This window comes from Trichosurus vulpecula, chromosome 2, assembly GCF_011100635.1.
Source record: "Trichosurus vulpecula isolate mTriVul1 chromosome 2, mTriVul1.pri, whole genome shotgun sequence".
NCBI classification, from domain to species: domain Eukaryota; kingdom Metazoa; phylum Chordata; class Mammalia; order Diprotodontia; family Phalangeridae; genus Trichosurus; species Trichosurus vulpecula.
The window spans coordinates 431,445,601-431,466,216 of NC_050574.1; the positions used below are offsets into that span (position 1 = coordinate 431,445,601).

A 20,616-nucleotide genomic window follows, 5' to 3' on the forward strand; every position below is an offset into this window, starting at 1 on the left:
CACACAAAAGGAGACAAGAAAATGGGAGAGGGGACAGGACACCAAGTGTGAGGGCATCTTGTTCTGTGGAATTGAAACAAGGCAGGGCAGCAGATACAGAGTTGAATGAGCTGAGTCTAATTTCTGCTCTCTATAAAGGAAGGCATTGGGAGGAGTTTGGTACTCTGCCCTCCAGCCTTCCAATTAGAGGTGAGAGGAGAATGAGGGGGGTGGTGTCAATCAAAGCTTGAGTGAGCAGCTTGTTGATGAAATTAGAAGCTATGAGTTTATCCTGGGAGGGGCATCTTGTTTCCTGGAGTTAAAATCAGGCAGGGCGGCAGATACAAAGTGGAATGAGCAAGAGTTCAGTTTCTGCTCTCTATAAAGGAAGGCATTGGAAGGAGTTTGATACTCTGCCTTCCAGCCTTGCCTCCTCCCTGCCCCTACTTCTAGTCCCACTTATAAAACTCCTGGGGTGTCACTTCAGAGAAATGCTTTCTTTCTTTGTGGAATCCCAAACAAAATGTAGCTTAGAAAGCAAAGATTATTTTAGAGGCTCTGATGCCAATGGGTACCCACCAGAGTCATTCCCTTTCTTCCCTTCCATGCTCCTTTACACCTTTTTTATCTTTTACTTGAAAAGTTTTTTCTCATTATTACTTTAGCCTCTTGCAGCCTTTCACACCTGTCCTGTTTCTAAGCCACAGCATGGAGGAAGTGCACAGTGAAAAACCAGTGTACAGATTTACAGCACAACAGGTGGTTGCACCCAGGACTAAATTTAGCCAACTGTGAGAGATCCCTGCCCACTGATTAATTTCATTCCTACGCACAAAGCTTGGGTTGGAAAGTTCCAAAGTTCTGCCAGACAAACTAGATAAGGACACTTCCTTCTGCTGGCGCCTGGGTACTGTTCCTTGTCTTGTCACAGCATTCTGCCCTGTGTATGTCATTAGAAATGCTGATGCAGGGCTTCAAAAACTGTCCTTTCTCCTTCCAGAACACTACAGTCAGTGTATTCCTCCTCCAGGATATGATGCCAAGAGATAAAGTGACAACAAAACCAGACCTATTGTTCTCTTACTGTTCAAGAGAGGATCTAAGATCAGAGTCTTCCTAGTTGTCAACATTAAATTTACTGTTTGTCAAGCACGAAAAATATCTTTAAAATACTTCTCGTTCTCCATTTTCAACCATCAAAATCTATACATAATATTTCCCCCTGGTCTCATTCAATTTATTTTTGGGAAATGTGGTGAAACTACAATTTTGAATTTCTAAAATAATGAAAGTATAGCTACTTTATTCAATCCTATTATTGCATTCATTCTCATGTAAAAGCATGTGCCCATGCTTTGTACCAGAAATCCAGATTTCACCAAAGGTTTTTTTTTTGTACTAATACTTAAAATCAATATGTAAATTTTGTGTAATCCTCAGCCCCAATTTCTATGGCTCTGTTGTGTTCTGATGCTTAAGGGCAATCCACAGGGGTAGGGGGAGGAGCCAAAGATGGTGTATGATCCAGAAACAATAAATCAGAGGTCATCTATAGTATGAAAGTAGATGCTAGAAGAGATTCTAAAGACTGAGGAATTAAGGGCAGCATACCCCAAGAAGGAGTAATCAGCACCAGCATGATGATCTCATAAACTTCATTCCTTAAACAGTTTATGCAGGGATATGATAAACATGTCTTCTCTCACTCCCCTGGGATTATAGGCTGATGTGTGAACTGTAGCACCAAAGTGGGACCAAAGGCTCTTTAAAGTTGATGTTCTAAAACAAATACTAAACTCTGCATACCACTACTAAGCTTATATCCCAAAGAGATCAAAAAATGAAGAAAAGTACCTAAATACACAAAAGTACTTATCACAGCTGTTTTCATCACAGCAGAGAAATAAAAATTTAGGGAGTGCCCCCAAACTGGGGAATGGCTGAACAAATCATGGGATATGAATGAAATAGAATATTATTGTGGCATAAGAAATTATGAAGAGGATGGTTTCAGAGAAATCTGGGAAGACATGTATGAAGACAGAGTAGAGTGAGCAGAAGCAGGAGAATGATCCATACATTAAGAACAATATTTTAAAGACCACTCTGAAAGACTAAAAACTTTGACCAATGCATATGCCAGAGGCTATAATAAAACATACTACACATCTCTTGATAAGAGATGATGGACTCAGGACACATTTTTTTTTATATGGTCAATGCAGGAATTTGTTTTGTATGACTAAATGTAGTTTTATAAGGGTTCTCTTTTCTTTTTGGGAGTCCAGAGTAAGAAAAATAGAATTTCATTAACTTAAAAAAGAAATTTTTTCAAATGAAATTTTCAAAAATAATGAACTGTTGAATTTTTTTTTGTCATGAATCCTTTGGCAATCTGTCAAAGTCTATGAATACCTTCTCAGAATAGCGTTTTTAAATGTGTAAAACACATAGGATCACAAAAGAAATAAAATATCTGGAAGAATAGTTATGAAGATATTTTAAAAAAAAAACAAGTTCATGTTCTGCAGGTTAAGAACCCCTGAGTTACCTTTAGGATAGAATTATAAAATGCACTGTAATTCATAATTGTCTAATTTTCCTTTCCTAATGTATACATTCACACATAGAAATCTGTAAAACTATATGGTAATCTAGTTTGATAATCTATTAGCATATAATTTAGATTACATACTATTAAGCAGTTTGGCATTAGGTGTAATTAAACTATTTCTAATTGCCTATAGGATGTTTTCACTTGGCTGTCCTACAAATTACCTGAAACTCAGCATGTCTAAAATGAAAAGTGTGGATCAGTAGAAAAAAGATGGATGAAATCTAGAGAGACTTGGATTTGCATTCTGTCTCTAACACTTCCTAGCTCTGTGACCTGCGCAAATCATTTGACCTCACTCAGTTTACTCACCTGTAATGCACTACCTTACCTCACAGAGTTGTAGCGGAAGTGCTTTGTAAACACTGATGCACTAAGGAAAGATTAGCTTTTGCTGCTAGTGCTGAACACAGTGTCTTAGTCCTCTTGGTTCTCCTGTTTCTTTCTGAGGTAGTGGCACTACCATCAAGGATGACTGAATTTTCCAGCCCTGGTCACTACAAGAAATTAGCGTGGGATCTGGAGTCAGAAGGCCTAGGTTCAAATCCCAGTCTGGCAACTTCCTCACCAAGTGTCCAAGCACTGTCTCTGGGTTTCATTTTCTTTATCATTAAAATGAGGTGTCTCATTAAATCTGAATGGTCTCTAAGGCCCCTAATCTTGTAACCTTTAGTTTAGAAGCTAGAGCCTCTGCACCTTTAGTCCAGGTTACTTGTCTTCTTGGTTCATTTCTTGTCTCACTTTCTTACTTGATGTTTTATTGATCAAATGGATTTATGTTGAAATCAATGTCTCCTCCCAGAAACAATGCAGGAAGACCATGGGAGGAGGGAGAGCAGAAGCAGTTCCACAGCTGCCCAGTTCAGGCTTCCAAAGGGCCTGTTGTCTTGTTGGTTTTTAGTGGTTTTCCTGATTTTAATTTAACAAATGTTGTGTAATAGCAGCATTTAGACATTGTGCATTTTGACATTGTGAGAGAAAGTTAAGCTGTGCAAACATTCAGTCACTGCCAATTACTCAAATTTGCAACAGATTATTTATCTATATCCATAGGAAATATTGGTCCACTTATAAATTAAGGGCATTATCCCAATCTAATATTTCCAGTCCTATTTTCCCCAAAGGGTACCCAAATAGAATCGTTAACAATTTGAAATAAATCTCACAGGTGAGAAGATAAATCTCATTTATAAATTGAAAAGTATGCCCCCTTGCGTCAACTGACAGATGCCAACTTGGATGCCTTTGATATTTTTACAGGAATTGCCTATCTGTTTGCCAAAGCATACCTGATTTCCAAGAAACCTCAGTATCTGGACACTTGTATCCGGTGTGGGGAGCTCACGTGGCGAAAGGGCCTGTTGAAGAAAGGACCTGGGATCTGCCATGGTGTGGCTGGCAGTGCCTACGTATTCCTCCTGTTATACAGGCTGACTGGAAACTCCAAATATATCTACAGAGCGCAAAGGTCAGCCGTATCTCCAAAGAATTACACCTCTTTCTAATTGTGTCTGTCCCATTGTAGAACCGTTAGGCTACAGCTTTCCCGCTTTAAGAAACAGAGGATTAGTGATGCTGGGGGCCCTTATCACGTCGGATTCCTAGTGCATGATTGGTCTATTTTCATCATTCATCTGCTCTACACCTGAATGAGGAAAGAGGATAATCATCCTGTCTGATCTGACATTGAGGGGTAGAAGCCACTTATAGAATAAAACGGTCAGACCAACAAGCCATCTGGTACTATATTATCTCTTTTGAATGGACTTGGGGAAAAAGTTAATTTTTTTTTCTATCAGGGTTTACAAATGTACCCTAAAACTTGTCATTATAAATATTTAAAGGTCTATGAGTATGTCAAATGCTTTTGAACCCATTCATGTTTTTCATCCCTATTATCTGTCCTAGCAAAACATCCATATGTTTGTTACTCTTGCTGTAAAAGTGTTTCCAGACTTCTTCCAGTCCCCTTAGTGAGTAGCAGAATTGGGAATTCAGAATGGGAAATTTGGAAAGTAACTAAAACTTTAGCATCCAAGCCCTAAATTCTGCCAACTAAACCACACCACCCCCCTTTTTTTGGAAAGGGGGAAGGCAAGGCAATTGGGGTTAAGTGACTTGCCCAAGGTCACACAGCTAGTGTCTGAGGCTGGATTTGAACTTAGGTCCTCCTGACTCCAGGGCCAGTGCTCTATTCACTTCTCCACTTAGCTGACCCACCACCCCTCTTTATACGCAGAATCTAGAGCCTTCTATCATACAAGCTAAAAGAGATCCCTTCTTTACTTACATCATACAAATACCATGGTTTTGTCTCAATTATATATTTTCCCCTTATTCTCTATCTTTGATCATGATCTTTGGGTGATAAGTATAGAAACATCTCATCTAACCAGAAGTCATCCATTTGGCAATATCTATAGCATAGTTGAGAACTGGAAAATAAGCAGAAAAAAACATGCAAGCATCCAAGGTAGATATTCCAAAGTCCAAGTCCCAAGTTCAAAGTCCATGTATTTTTCTCAAAAGGAAACCTCTAATCCTCACTCTGAGGCAGGTAGGTCATGCACATGATGGAGTGCTGACCCTGGAGTTAGGAGGAAAAGTTCAAATCCAGCCTCAGACATTGTACTAGCTGTGTGACCCTGAATAAGTCATTTAACTTCTTTCTATCTCAGTTTCTTTATCTATAAAAGGCTATAATAATAACACCTACCTCCCAGGGTTGTCATGAGTATAAAATGAAAGAATATTTGTTAATTGCTTTGCAAATCTTAAAGTGCAATATAAATGATAGCTGTTATTATTTGACATATTTGTCCTGAAGTGCATTATGTGTTCTGCAGACCCAAGCTTATTACACATGCAAAAATAAGAGGGAAGGTAGGTGGAAGGAAGCAAGACTACTTTAGGCAAGGCAGCTAAGATGCCCATTGAGCCACAGGAGGCCTGCCTAGACCACATGGTGGCATCTTATGGTCCAGATGTCATTTTTCAGGATTTATGTCTTTTCATACTTCAGAAATCTATTATTTCATTAAGTGTGGGTATGACTTCCTTCCAACAATGGATTGTCAACTCTCTACAACTTGGTTGACAATCATTGAGAATTTTTGTGACTGACAAATTTATCACTCTATAGCCAACCTGGCCTTTATGAACTTAGCTTGACTGGTCCTCAGAAGTCACATAGCCTATAACAAAGCTCTTCTTTGAAGTCTTAAACTTGTGCTGTGCTTGGAAAGCCCAAGGTTACCTACGAACTAGTAAATGGCATTAGAGTAAGATTCAGAGGAAGTTTAAATATATAACACTAGTAAATGCACTTGGGAAGAATTAAGTGCTCTCTTATGTGTAATTTTGCATAACTTTCACATGGGTACTGATTCTGTAACTGGGGTAGGGCAATCAGAGCTTTGTCCCAGGACACTGAATTGGATGTATGCCACACTTATAGGTTCTGATAACACTTTAGTCTTTCAGCAGAACAGAAATGACAGAACTTAAAAGTTAATTAGCAACAATAATTAGTTAAAATAAGAAGCTACCAGGCAGGCAGGAAGAAGCAAGATCCTCCTCCACCCTACTTCTCCACCTGCCTCTTGCCTCAGGAGTTTGTGATACTTGCTCCAGGTATAAAAATTCCTAGTTGTGGCTCTGATGGGCATCTAGTGGTAGCATTAATTAAGCCCTGAAGTATGGTATACAGTATCATATGGCAAAAGAATTGTGGCCTTATCTCAGCACGGTGAAACAGTGGCCTTGAGTATACTTGTGATCTTAGGTCTTGAAGGTACTTTCAGGGTCATCGATGTATTCAGTGATGTATTCATGATGATTCACACATATCTGTTCCCATTAAGGTTTGTGAGAAAGATGTCATTGAGACGGTGGAGTCTCTCTTGGCTCATGACTTAATAGCATCCATCACTGGAAAGGAACCATGGTCTCCTGAGAAAATAAATGAAATGTGTAATTCCAGTTTCCTTTGGAAAAGTTTATTAGATCATTGTGTAGGAGTGCTTGTCATAGAGAACCACAAGCTAACCTAAAGATACGGTCAGACAGAATATGTTGCTCCCTAGAAGTATTAATCTCCGTCTTTAAATAGCAATTACTTTCTGTTCTGGCCAAAAACTCTGAGACTTTCCTTCCCAGACTTATTCTTTTGTGATAGCAAAGTAGCCATCTTTTGTCTCAATTCTTACCTAGTCCTTAATCACCGAATGGGTGTTGCCTCAGTCAAACTGAGACCTGTTAAAGACCTTAGCTTAAAAAGGCCAAAATCTCCCACTACATTCTGGGCCATCTCCAGTTGTCCTGATCTGTATCTTGCCACCGGACTCAGATGGCCCTGGAGGAGAATGTGAGGCTGGTGACTTTGCACAGCCCTCCCTCACTTAAATCTAATTCACTTATGTGTCATAGCATTACCTCCTTGACGTCACAGTCCTCTTTGAGAATGAAGAACAAACACCGTCACCTAGCCCTTAATCACTGAATGGGCATTCCCTCAGACAAACTGAGACCTGGGAAAGACCTTAGCTTAAAAAGGCCAAGGTCTCACACTGTTTCCTGGGTCATTGCCAGTCGTCTTGACTTACATCTTGCCACTGGACTCCGATGTCTATGGAGGAGAGAGTTGAGGCCATTGACTCTGTGAAGCTCTGCCTCATTTAAATCCAATGCACTTGTAAGTTAAGACATCAACCTAGTGATGTTATTGGTCCTCTTCGAAAATGAAGGATGAACAATAACAACAGGAGACACAAAAATTAGACCCAATAACTCAAAAAGCACAGTACTCCTGGACCATTTGGTAAATAGTTCTAGACTTCTATAGGTCCTGAGAGCAGCAGTATGAGATAGTTCAATAACAGATGTTCGTAATAATGATCCTGAATCATCCTGAAAGGTTGAAATTGTGTTCAATATCAGCTTTAAGTCAGAGAAGTATATATATATATATATATATATATATATACACACACACACACACACACATATATACATATATGTATATACACACATATATATACATACACACGTATATATGTGTGTGTATATATATATACATATACATATACATATATATATACATATATATATATATATATATATATACTTTCATCTCAAATAGCTTTAAAAAAAGTAACAAAAACCATTTTTTGGTGAGTAATATCTCTCAGTTATTGAGAACTCAAAAATATGGGCCCCTAGATCATAAAGATCCCATCAGGCTGCATATTGATTTGGCAAATCGAATGTTGTTCTGTCATTTTTTAATCTTATCCAACTCTTCGTAACTCCATTTAGAGTTTTCCTGGCAAAGATGCTGCTTTGGCCATTTCCTCCTCCAGCTCATTTTACAAATGAGGAAACTGAGACAAACAGGGTTAAGTGACTTAAGCAGGGTCACACAGCTAGTAAATGTCTGAGGTCATATTTGAACTCAGGTCTTCTGGACTCCAGGCCTGGCCCTGCTATCCACTGCACCAGTTAGCTGCACTAGAAAACCACATATATACATATATTACATATACATATTACATATACATATATTACATATACATATATAAAATACATATATGTGATTAATAGATCAATGCATTTGAATCAGATAAGAACTACATTTTAATGTGGGTTAGGTCACATGTTGTGGGCCACATGTTTGATACCTCAGATCTAGGAAATTCAGCTTCTCAGAATTATGTCCCCCTCCCCCAAAGAGTGTCAAATAACCAAGGTTTTACTGCATTAGGCATCCCTGGGGTTTATAGCACTTGTTTGGTGGGAACCTTTCATTTAGACAGAAAAATTAGCTCCATCTCATATTCATTTAACACCTAATATCCATGAAGACACTGTCAGGAAAGCTTCACATCACAGCAGTCAGATTTTGTCCTTTGGGTCCACACTAACAGCTGCCCTGTGGTTACTATTTCATGTTGGTCAATCAAATGTTGTCAGTCCCGTAGTACAGTAGTAGGTAGCACACAGAAATGAATTAAAGTGGCAAGACCTTTTCTCATCTAAAGGTCACACAGACAGGAATAAACCTCAGAAAAGACCTTATATCCAGAGCTGCAGTGTGGAGAAGGCATGTTCCATTGTAAGGAAGGTGGAAAAGAAATAAAAAAAGAGGGAGGCATTTTTTGGGAGGTGGTTTTTTTTTCTAACATATAATTGTTCTGTGTTGTTTGTAGGAGCATTCAGTTAAAGAAGAATGATATTTGAGAATGAGTGTTTCAGAAATCAAAGTAAAGCAGACTTTTCAATGGACAGTGTTTGTCTGTCTGTCAGTGTTCTTTTAGGTAGAAGCCAAAAGGTCAAAGGAGTGGTCTGTAGACGTTCTCTGCTGCTTTAATGTCACAACTTCAGGTCTTGCCCAGTTTTTTCTCAAGGTTTTCCTAATCTGCATTCGAGGTTCCCCTTCTTCCCCACAAAGGCAGAAGGCCTTCTCTACCACAGAGCTCTAGATATCATTCCCAGCTGTTAATGAAGAAACAACAATAAAATCCCCTATTTGTTTATTAATCCTATCAGCTGCCCCTTTAGTCAAAGGCCTTAATGGTACACATGGGTACAACCTGCTGTTTGTTCAATTTTTCCCTGTGCCAATTCCCCTGATTTATAGAAACCTAACTTTTAAAAGAGTTTTACTATATACACAATGACTGACACACACACACACAATAAAAAGGGAATGCTATGTGATTACAATGAACACACCTGGTAGCAAAGAATTGGAAAAACAAAACCTCCTTCTGTTCATTGCTGAGGTTGAGACATATTGCACATCTTTCCTGCTAATCATGTGTTGGTTATTTTGCTTGCTTTTTTTTTCTTTTACTAAATCTTTGTTACAAGGGATGTCTCGGTAGGTAGGACATAGAAGAGAAATATTTTTAGAAACAAATGTGATAATGAAACAAAATGTATTGATAAAAATAACTAAAACTTTTGAAAGAAGAAAAGAGCAGATCATCAAAAATGTTTCATAATACTCCCCCCCCCCCACCCACCACATCACAATCATTTCTAGGAAAAAGACCAAAAAAAAAACTGAAAAAAAAATCTCTCCCAACTTGAGACTAAGCTTCCCTCTAACAACCAACTGAGAAAACACATACCATACAGGGACTGAATCCGACCATGGTTACAATTATCTATCTTAATAGTTTCCCTCCTTGCAGTGAGAAGGGAAGTTTGTTTCATTATTTGCTCTCTGGATCAGAGGCATGACTTCTAGCTTTGTTTTGCAAACCGTCTGTGAGTAATGCAACTGATAACTATCTTCTGTTTACTTTTTTAATGTATGTTTTATTGATAAATTTTTGGTTTTATATTAACTGCTGTTCATACTCTTCTTACCTTTCCCCCAAAAGAGTCATCCCTTTCTTATAAGGAATTTTTTTAAATTTAATTGAATTTTTTTTATTTAATATATTTAGTTTTCAGCATTGATTTTCACGAGAGTTTGAATTACAAATTTTCTCCCCATTTCTACCCTCCCCCACTCCAAGATGGCGTATATTCTGGTTGCCCTGTTCCCCAGTCAGCCCTCCCTTCTGTCACCCCACTCCCCTCCCATCCCCTTTTCCCTTCCTTTCTTGTAGGGCAAGATAAATTTCTACACCCCATTGCCTGTGTATCTTATTTTCTAGTTGCATGAAAAACCTTTTTTTTTTGTTTTTGAACATCTGTTTTTAAAATTTTGAGTTCCAAATTCTCTCCCCTCTTCCCTTCCTGCTCACCCTCCCTAAGAAGTCAAGCAATTCAACATAGACCACATGTATATCATTATGTATAACCCTTCCACAATATTCATGTTGTGAAAGACTAACTATATTTTGCTCCTTCCTAACCTATCCCCCGTTATTGAATTTTCTCCCTTGACCCTGTCCCCTTTCGAAAGTGTTTGTTTTTGATTACCCCCACCCCCATCTGCCCTCCCTTCTATCGTATCCCCTTTTTTTATCTTCTTCCTTCTTCTTTCCTGTGGGGTAAGATACCCAATTGAGTATGTATGGTATTCCCTCCTCAGGTCAAATATGATGAGAGCAAGATTCACTCATTCCCCCCTCACCTGCCCTCTCCCCTCCTCCCACGGAACTGCTTCCTTTTGCCACCTTTATGCAAGATAATCCACCCCATTCTATCTCTCCCTATCTCCCTCTCTCACTATATCCCTCTCATCCCTTAATTTGATTTTATTTCTTTTAGATATCTTCCCTTCGTCTTCAACTCACCCTGTGCCCACTCTCTCTCTTTCTCTCTCTCTCTCTATATATACATACATATATACATACGTACACAGTCACATATACATATATATATACATAAACATAGCTATATATGCATATTCCCTTTAGCTACCCTAATACTGAGGTCTCATGAATCATACACATCATCTTTCCATGTAGGAATGTAAACAAAACAGTTCAACTTTAGTAAGTCCCTTGCAATTTCTTTTTCTTGTTCTTTTTCTTGATTATCTTTTCATGCTTCTCTTGATTCTTGTGTTTGAAAGTCAAATTTTCTATTCAACTCTAGTCTTTTCACTGAGAAAGCTTGAAAGTCCTCTATTTTATTGAAAATCCATATTTTGCCTTGGAGCATGATACTCAGTTTTGCTGGGTAGGTGATTCTTGGTTTTAATCCTAGTTCCATTGACCTCCGGAATATCATATTCTAAGCCCTTCGATCTCTTAATGTAGAAGCTGCCAGATCTTGGGTTATTCTGATTGGGTTCCCACAATACTCAAATTGTTTCTTTCTGGCTGCTTGCAGTATTTTCTCCTTGATCTGGGAGCTCTGGAATTTGGCAACAATATTCCTAGGAGATTTCTTTTTGGGATCTATTTGAAGAGGCGATCGATGGATTCTTTCAATTTCTATTTTGCCCTGTGGCTCTAGAATATCAGGGCAGTTCTCCTTGATAATTTCTTGAAATTGATATCTAGGCTCTTTTTTTGATCATGGCTTTCAGGTAGTCCAATAATTTTTAAATTATCTCTCCTGAATCTATTTTCCAGGTCAGTGGTTTTTCCAATGAGATATTTCACATTGTCTTCCATTTTTTCATTCCTTTGGTTCTGTTTTATAATATCCTGATTTCTCATCAAGTCACTAGCTTCCACTTGCTTCAATCTAATTTTTAAGGTAGTATTTTCTTCAATGGTCTTTTGGACCTCCTTTTCCATTTGGCTAATTCTGCCTTTCAAGGCATTCTTCTCCTCTTTGGCTTTTTGGAGCTCTTTTGCCGTTTGAGTTAGTCTATTTTTTAAGGTGTTTTTTTCTTCAGTATATTTTTCAGTATTTTTTTGTGTCTCCTTTAGCAAGTCATTGACTTGTTTTTCATGGTTTTCTCACATCCTTCTCATTTCTCTTCCCAATTTTTCCTCTACTTCTCTAACTTGTTTTTCCAAATCCTTTTTGAGCTCTTCCATGGCCTGAGACCAGTTCATGTTTTTCATGGAGGCTTTTGTTGTAGACTCTTTGACTTTGACTTCTTCTGGCTGTATGTTTTGGTCTTCTTTGTCACCAAAGAAAGAATCCAAAGTCTGAGACTGAATCTGGGTGTGTTTTTGCTGCCTGGCCATATTCCCAGCCAACTAACTTGACCCCTGAGTTTTTCAGTAGAGTATGACTGCTTGTAGAGTAAAGAGTTCTATGTTCCAAGCTTGGGGGGATGTACCAGCTCTGCCACACCAGCACTCGTCCTTCCCCAAGGACCCCCAACCCGGACTGGACTTAGATCTTCAGCAGGCTCTTCACTCCTGCTCTGATTCTCCACCAGGTGGGCCTCGGGCCGGAGGCAACTGCAGCTGTAGTTCTATAGCTGCCCCACCTCTGCTGCCCCCGGGACGGAAACCGAACCATGAACTCCTTTTTTCACTCTGTCCCCAGCAGCTTTTCCCACTAACCTTCTCTGTTGTCTTTGGTTTTTGTGGGTTGAGAAGTCTGGTAACTGCTGCAGCTCACTGATTCAGGGCGCTAGGGCATGCTCCGCCCAGCTCCTGGTCTGGTTGGTCCGTGCCGCTCATGCTGGGCTCTGCTCTGCTCCACTCTGCTCCCAGCTCCATGCGGGATAGACCTCATCCAGAGATCTATCCAGGGCTGGAGCCCTGCTTCCCTCTGCTATTTTGTGGGTTCTGCAGTTCTAGAATTGGTTCAGAGCCATTTTTTATAAGTTTTTTGAGGGACTCGGCGCGGAGCTCATGCTAGTCCCTGCTTTCCAGCCACCATCTTGGCTCTGCCAAAAAAGTCATCCCTTCCTTATAATAAGGAATTTTAAAAAATAAAAAAGGGGAAAAACATTCAGCAGAACTAACAAAATTTGGACAATTCTGACTTGATATGTCATGCTTCATACCCATGGATCCATACCTCTGCAAGGAATAAGAGGATGATGTCTTCTCATATCTTTTCTTTGGGGTCAAGTTGGCCATAGTAATTTTGCAGCTGGGTTTTTTTTTGTTATTTTTTTCCATTTACATCATTATAGTCATTGTACGTTGTTTTCTTGGTTCTACCTACTTTACTCAGCATCATTTAACTTAAGTCTTTCCAGGCATTCATTCCATGCTTTCATCATATTGACTGTTTCTTATAGTACAACATTTCATCATATTGATGTATGTTTTTATTCTCACCAAAAATACCCAGATTTCTCCCTAGATTCAAAATTTTTTCACTTTGCATCTCATACCTTGAGAACAACAGCACTAAGTGGCACCACTCCTTTTTCTTTTTCTGTCCTTTGAGAAAATAGCATAAGAATCAGTAATGATGGTGATTCATTTCAAATCTTATTCATTCATCTAAGGACTTGTATCTTAATTTTTCTCAGTTTTCCTGAATTCTGCTTAACTGGGTCCCCCAAAGAAGTTGTGTGATAGTAGGGTAAAGCAACGTTGATTGACTTGAAAGAAGGTATTCATACACAATGGTGATTGGAATGAAGAGTCTTCTATTATTTGCTAGTAAATTATGTCTCTGTACAGACTTGCTCCAGTCTTCCCAGTGAGCAACAGAATTGGAAATGCAGTAAAGTAACCCAAACTTTAGCACCTGTCCCAAATTCTGCGCATGAGCCACACCATCCCTCTTCTTCTCTGGAATCAAGCTCTAGATCCCTTTATCCTACATGCTGAAAGAAGTTTCTGTACTATGGGACAGCATACAAGTAATATGATTTTCTCTAATTTGTTTACTTTCCCCTTATTCTCAATCATTGATCACAATAATTAGTTAATAAGAACCATTTTTATAGTAAGTAATAGTTAATAAGTATCTGTAAGAACAGGACAAATCTCCCCTGCCAGATACATACATGCATACATAGTTACATACATTCATTTGCACATATGTAATTTCTCCTGCTAGATTGTATGTATATACATAGCTATAATATTGGTGTTTGCTGTTTAGTCGTTTTCAGTCATGTCTGACTCTTCGTGACCCTATTTGAGGTTTTCTTGGCAAAAATACTAAAATGGTTCAAAGCATTTCCTTCTCCAGCTCATTTTACAAATGGGGAAACTGAGGCAAACAGGGTTAAGTGATTTGCTAGCAAATGTCTGAGGCTGGATTTGAACTCAAGTCTTCCTCATTCCAGGACTCTATTCACTGGGCTACCTAGCTGCTTCAATGTAGCAATAATTGCTAGTATTTATATAATATTTTAGGGTTTGAAAAGCTCTTTTCAAAATATTATTTCATTTGATCCTCACAACAATCCTGGGAGGTAGTTGCTAATATTTCCACATTTATAGATGAGGGAACTGAGGCAAACAGAACTAAAGTTGCTTAAAAATCACACAGCTAGTAAATGTTTGAAAATGGATTTGAACTTGACTTCCTGACTTCAGGTCCAGTGTTCTAAGTATGTCTAGGAGTGCAAAGGTATATACATATATATATGAAATATATGTGTGTATATGTGAGTATATATGTGCGTACGCTCATGAATATGGATCCAGATACATGTATATGCATATACACTCATATGTATGTAAATATACACACACATGTGGAACACACATGGAGAGAAATACAAATAGGGAATATATGCAACCAAAATGCATAGACAGGGGTGTACACAGTGTAGGAATCAAATGTGACCGGGCCACACACAAACATGTGAAGTAATAACTCAAGCCCCTATCACTATAGAGCCACCAAGGTCTTCTGGGAATGTTTTATGGGGTGTTCAGGGAAGACTAGCACCTGTGGTGTGAGGGCTTCACAAATCCCTTTCAGGGCTGCACATCCACCTTTGGTGTCCACCTGCTACCCAACTTTCACCTGTGGATCCAAGAAACTATAGTCACACCCCTTAAAGCCATCTTAGCAGATGGGCTAAACCAGGTTGAGGGTCATGCACAGGCCTCAGACACATTGATGAGTTAGGGTATGTCCACCCCAAGCACGTGAAGACTTCCCCAGTAGAATGGACAGATGAGAACAATTTGTTCCAATGGCCATGAAGGCAGCTGAAACAGGTGCTATGGAGCATTTAGAGCTCAGGCATCTAAGACACCAAGATCATTCACTGCATCCTGGGCCATCGCCAGTCGTCCTGACTTTCATCCTACCATTGGATTTTGATGACTCAGGAGGTGACAATGAGGCTGATGACTTTGCACAACTCTGCCTCACTTAAATTCAATTCATGTGCAAGTCAAGACATCACCCCCTGCTGTCACTGGTGGTCTTTGAAATGAAGGACAAACAACAACATGCCTCTCCTACTCTTGCTTTTGGCTGACCTCCTATCAGGCCTGCTTTCTGCTCGTCTTGCGTGGTGTGCTATCTCCACCAGATATGGAGTCTTTGCTAAGTGTTGCTTCATGCTAGTCTTGTGTGGCCACTGCTTGGCCTTGTTTTGCTAGTCCTGTGGGTGCTTTCAGGTCCAGCTGCACCGAACCTATGGCCATACTATAGAGACTTGCTCTACTTCCAGTTTCTTCCTTCAGTTAAATTCCCCAGCAGAGATACCACCGTTTCCTTAAAGGAGGAATAGACTTTGCCATCGTTCTTTCAGCTTCAAACCCAGAGGATTTTCTGCCACCCTTCATTTTGAAATTTATCACAATTTGTCATTGAACTAGGAAAAAGTTCTCAATGGCTTTGCTCTCATAAGGGACTGTTCATTTCTCTGAGCCTTGAATAGAATGAATGTCTTCTCTCCAAGAGGAAGTCCCTTGTTAACTAAGTGTTGTCCTTTAGTCATTTTTCAGTCATATCTGACTCTTCATGACCTCATTTGGGGTTTTCTTGGCAAAGATACTGGAGCGGTTTGCCATTTCCTTCTCCAGCTCATTTTACAGATAAGGAAACTGAGGCTAGCTGGGGTAACTGACTTGCTCAGGGTCACACAGCTAGTAGGTGTTTGAGGCCAGACTTGAACTCAGGAAGATGAGTCTTCCTGACTTCCAGACTTCCTGACTCCCAGCACTCTATCCACTTCACCATCTAGCTACCGTATTGAAATCTTTTTAGTAGTCACCAACAGACCATGTCTGACTTAGAGTCAGAAAATCTTTTTAATTCCCTATATAACTTTTCAATTGCTAACTGTTCCCAGTCAGCATCTATTTAGTTGCTTCTTTTATGAAGAAAAAAAAAGGGAAGGGCAGAGTTTAGGGCTATCCAGTGGTTTTTTTAACTCCAAACCCTTTTGCTTTCCTCTCCAAAGGTGTGGAAGGGGAAAAGGGACCTGAACAGACTATGTCCCTGGGCCAAAGACATTGTCTGCCCCTGGCTTTGCTGCATTCTGGTCTTTCACATATATATTTGGTCAGCATTGAGCTGTAAGCAAAGGGGAAGGTATCACAGAAACTGAAGAAGCCAGAGAGGTGGAGACTAGTTCTTGGTGTAAAGCACTTATGAAAATAGAAGAGAAAAGCATCAAGTCCACAGATGTGGGAATTAGCCTTGCAAATGAGGAAGGCCCCCTCTTTTTCTGAGACACAATGGACCCAGGAAGTGAAGATGAGTAATTCTGTACCTTCATGCAGTATTATCTGATAACATTAAATATATTTGCCTAATGGACTCAATGGTATAAATAAGGGTCTAAGATGACATGGATTTTTGTCCCGGTTCCATTCTTCTGTGCTTTTGGTCCTTCATCAGGAAAATGGAAATGCTGCTTGCCATGATTTGTTGTATCTGTGCTTCTCAAGATTGTCATGGTTATCAAGGAAAAAATATCTATGATCTTTTTCTTTTGTCCTTCTTGGATGAAAATTCTTCCCTTAAAAACAAAGCATTAATATGAAACTGAATAATCCAGCTAAACATTTGCATACTGGGGCATATGAAAAAAAATAAATGATATGAAAAGGATTCGAACAGAATCCCATTGTGTCTTCTAAAATGACTGGAAAGGTCTTGCCTTTACTTATGTTAAGTACCCTTCATGAAAGTCCAAATGCTTCAACAAGATAAAATGGCTAATGAATCTCATATAAACCCTTGTGAAATTGTTAAACAACATGACATCTGAGCAGCTGCTGTTTAAATGGAAAAGAGTTCTCATCATCTCTTAGCATCTAATATATTGATTGCCTTTTTTTCTTTTCTTTTATACAGAGCAAAGTGGTCCAGGCAATGAACAAAAAAAAATAAATTACTGAATTAATTGATTATGATTATGTCTCCCTCATGGAACATTTTCACACTGATAGGGTTTTTTCTCTTTAAAAAAATTGAAATCTGGCTTGTCTGGCTTTGGTGTTGGTGTTTGATGCCATAAAGGGCAGCCAGGTGGCACAGTAGATAAAGTGCCAGGCCTGGAATTAGGAAGAGCTGAGTTCAAATCCGGCTTCAGACAGTTACTAGCTGAGTTACTTAATCCTGTTTGCCTCAATTTCTTCATCTGTAAAATGAGCTGGAGAAGGAAATAGCAAACGTTGTAGTATCTTTGCCAAGAAAATCCCAGATGGAGTCATGAAGAGTCAGACATGACTGTAATGACTCAACAACAAGATTTGATGCCATAGGTAAGCTACAACACTTGCCTTCTTTTAAAGGGCTTGCATCCCTATTTGTTGAAGAATAGAACCTACAGTACAACCTGGAACATTTTCTTATAACAGAGATTCTCTGTCAACTACTGTCCCCAGAGGAATGTAACAAATTTCTTTTAAAAGAAACATTTATAATATTCACTTGCTTCTATTTGGTGTGAATAGAACTCTGGCTACTGATTTTTTTTTCTTTTTTGCTTCAGTTGAGGGTGGAAGAGTCTTCATGGAAAGTCAAACTGCCTTGTTTTGTAAGCACTGAAATTACTTAGATTTGCTTGACAAAATGATAGTTTGGCACAAAACACATCAACAGTTATTTAATTATTCTGTAGTGGAATGAGTGCTGGATTTCAAGACATAGGACCTGGGTCCATAGCCCAGTGCTGCTACTTATTCCCTATGTGACTTTGGGTAAGTCATGTCTCTGGGCCTCAGTTTCCTCAAAAGTAAAGTAAAGGGGATTGGATTTGATGATCTTGGGGGTCCCTTCTGCCTCTAAATCTACAGTATGGTTACATAAACTGGAATTTCTTTTTTTAAAATAAAATTTCCTTGATATGTTTTGTTTCTACATTGCCTTGTTCCTTTTTCTTCCTCTCTCCCAGAGTGAGAAAGAGGAGCCACATATAAGACAAATATATTTTTGAGGAAAAGGAAAAGGAAGAAGAGGAAAAAAATCAGCAAAACTGATTAATGCATTGAAAAAAAAATCTGACAGTTATATAAAATGTTCCACACCTGTGAACTCCCGGCTCCTACAGAGGAGTAGGGGAGGTGTCTTCTCATCTCCCTTCTTTGGGGCCATGCTTTTTCTCCACAGCATTCATTTTCCATTTTTTGTAGTAGTTGCTTATTCTTTTCACTTACATTGTTATGGTCATTGTGCATATTGTTTTCTTGGCTCTGCTTACTTCGCATTGCATCAGTTCATGTAATACTTTCTATGCTTCTCTGTATTCATATTTGAACAGGAAGATTCTGTTATATTCACATATCCCAGTTTGTCTAGCCATTTTTCCAAACAATGGACATCCACTTTGTTTCCATTTCTTTGCTAACCAAAAAAATGCTGCTATAAATATTTTGGTCTGTATAGGACTTTTCTTTTTTATCAATGACCTCCTTAGGGTACATGTCTAAGCAGTGGAAACTCCTGGTCAAAAGGCATAACATCATCACCATCATCATCACCACCATCACCATCATCAACAGCAACCCCTTGCAAATATCTTTCCAAACAGGCAAAATCTTGATTGTCCTAAGGCTTATGTCCTATAACAACATTTGTTATTTTTATTGAGTAGATATGTTTGCCCAGAGCCTGCATTTATATTAATGTTTTGGACTCTTTCAAGAAATGATTTCACAATTAAGTTTAAGCCCAGAAATATTAAGTTCCCTTCAACCTCATAGTACCTTGTTCCCTGATCCCTTTCCTTATTATTATAGTAATATTTAAGATTTAAACTAAATTAAATATTTAATAATATTTAAGATTTGCAAAATGCTTTACAAATCTCTTATTTGATACTAACAATAACCAAAGAGGTAGACGTTATTACTACCGCCACATTACAGATGAGGAACCTGGGGCTAGGAGAGGTTAGGTGAGTTGCCCAGGGTTACACAACTAATAAGTATCTGAAACTGGATTTGAACTCAGGTCTTCCAGACTCCAGGTCCAGGACTACATCCGTTGAATCACCTGGCTATTTTAGTCACTTTATTTGCCCAATTCCAAGTCCATTCTCTCTAAGTGGAAACAAAGGCAATGGGGCAAACCCCCCAAAATCAAGAAAGGAAATAGTCAAACTTGAATTCACTGGATGTTACACAACCCAGGCTGATGAAACAAATAACCCAAAGGCTTATAATGTGGAAATTCTCACTAGCAAACTAGTGATGCTTTCTTATTTGCTTTCTCTCTCAGGTTTGCAGAGTTCTTGTTTACAGAAGAATTCAAAGCTGGTTCCCGGGTACTGGAGAGTATTTACAGTCTGTATGAAGGCTTTTCCGGAACTGTGTGCTTCCTGATTGACTTGCTGCAACCTGGCCAGGCTGAATTCCCTCTCTTCAGCGTCTTTGTTTAGAAGATGACAGTCACCAGGGCAGTCACGCAAAGGCGTCTGGGACGTTCCTTTAGCATACAGGGAAGGCAATTTATACATAAGCCAGACAGCGGTATCACTACCACTAGCCTTAACATTGCTGGGGTATGGGGTGGGGGGCAGAGGCGGGAAGGAGAGAAGCATGTTGGGGGTTCAAGTGATGGCAAATGATACCAGATTTGAGAGGGAAACCTGCATCTTTTTTTAAAAAAATTACATTTCTTAAAAGCTTAGAAGTTTCTCTGTTTTAAGGAAAAAAACATAAGACCAGAGGTGAGGAAAAGAAAAAGAAACATGAATCACTTTTCAGATGGTAGCATAAAAAAACAAATGAATATGGAATACAAAAATATAAAAAATATGGATGCCCTGGAAATTGGAAAGAGAACTAAACAGTTGTAGGAGCTCCCCACCCTTAAATCCAAGAACAAAGACAATCAGTCTTCGAGAGCTGAAAACTTTGTAAACGGGTAAAGCTTTCTGATGGATGAAAAGACAAAATCTTGTTGTTTTAAGTCTTGTGATCTATACTTATGGAAATGTTATTTTTACTGAACAGATATGTTTGCCCAGAGCCTGAATTTATAACATTGTTTTGGACACTTTGAAGAAACGATTTCACAATTAATTCTAAACCCAGAGATGTTAAGTTCCCTTCAACCTCATAGTGTATCTCTCCCTGATCCCTTTCCCTTTCACTAAAATAAATAGAAATGCACATAAAATTCTTTAGCCTAGCAAATGTAGCAAGTGTCGCTGTCAAGTACTTTTCTCTGTTTTGATGTGTTAACAGTATTGTCTAGTAATTGAATTTTAAGTCAGCAACCATTTGTGAAGCTTCTACTCTGTGCAAGGCACCATATTAGGTGTTAGT

At 38.9% G+C, this 20,616-nt stretch overlaps 1 protein-coding gene across 1 annotated transcript in view; it reads left to right on the top strand.

Moving 5' to 3' along the window:
* LANCL3 (LanC like 3) overlaps positions 1 to 19,724 on the top strand; it is a 104,043-nt gene extending 84,319 nt beyond the window's left edge. The window contains exons 4-5 of the mRNA XM_036742619.1: positions 3,854 to 4,061; positions 19,565 to 19,724. Of these exons, the coding sequence (XP_036598514.1) occupies positions 3,854 to 4,061; positions 19,565 to 19,724 (368 nt within the window). The remainder of the gene's footprint in view (positions 1 to 3,853; positions 4,062 to 19,564) is intronic.
* Positions 19,725 to 20,616: the final 892 nt, after the last annotated feature.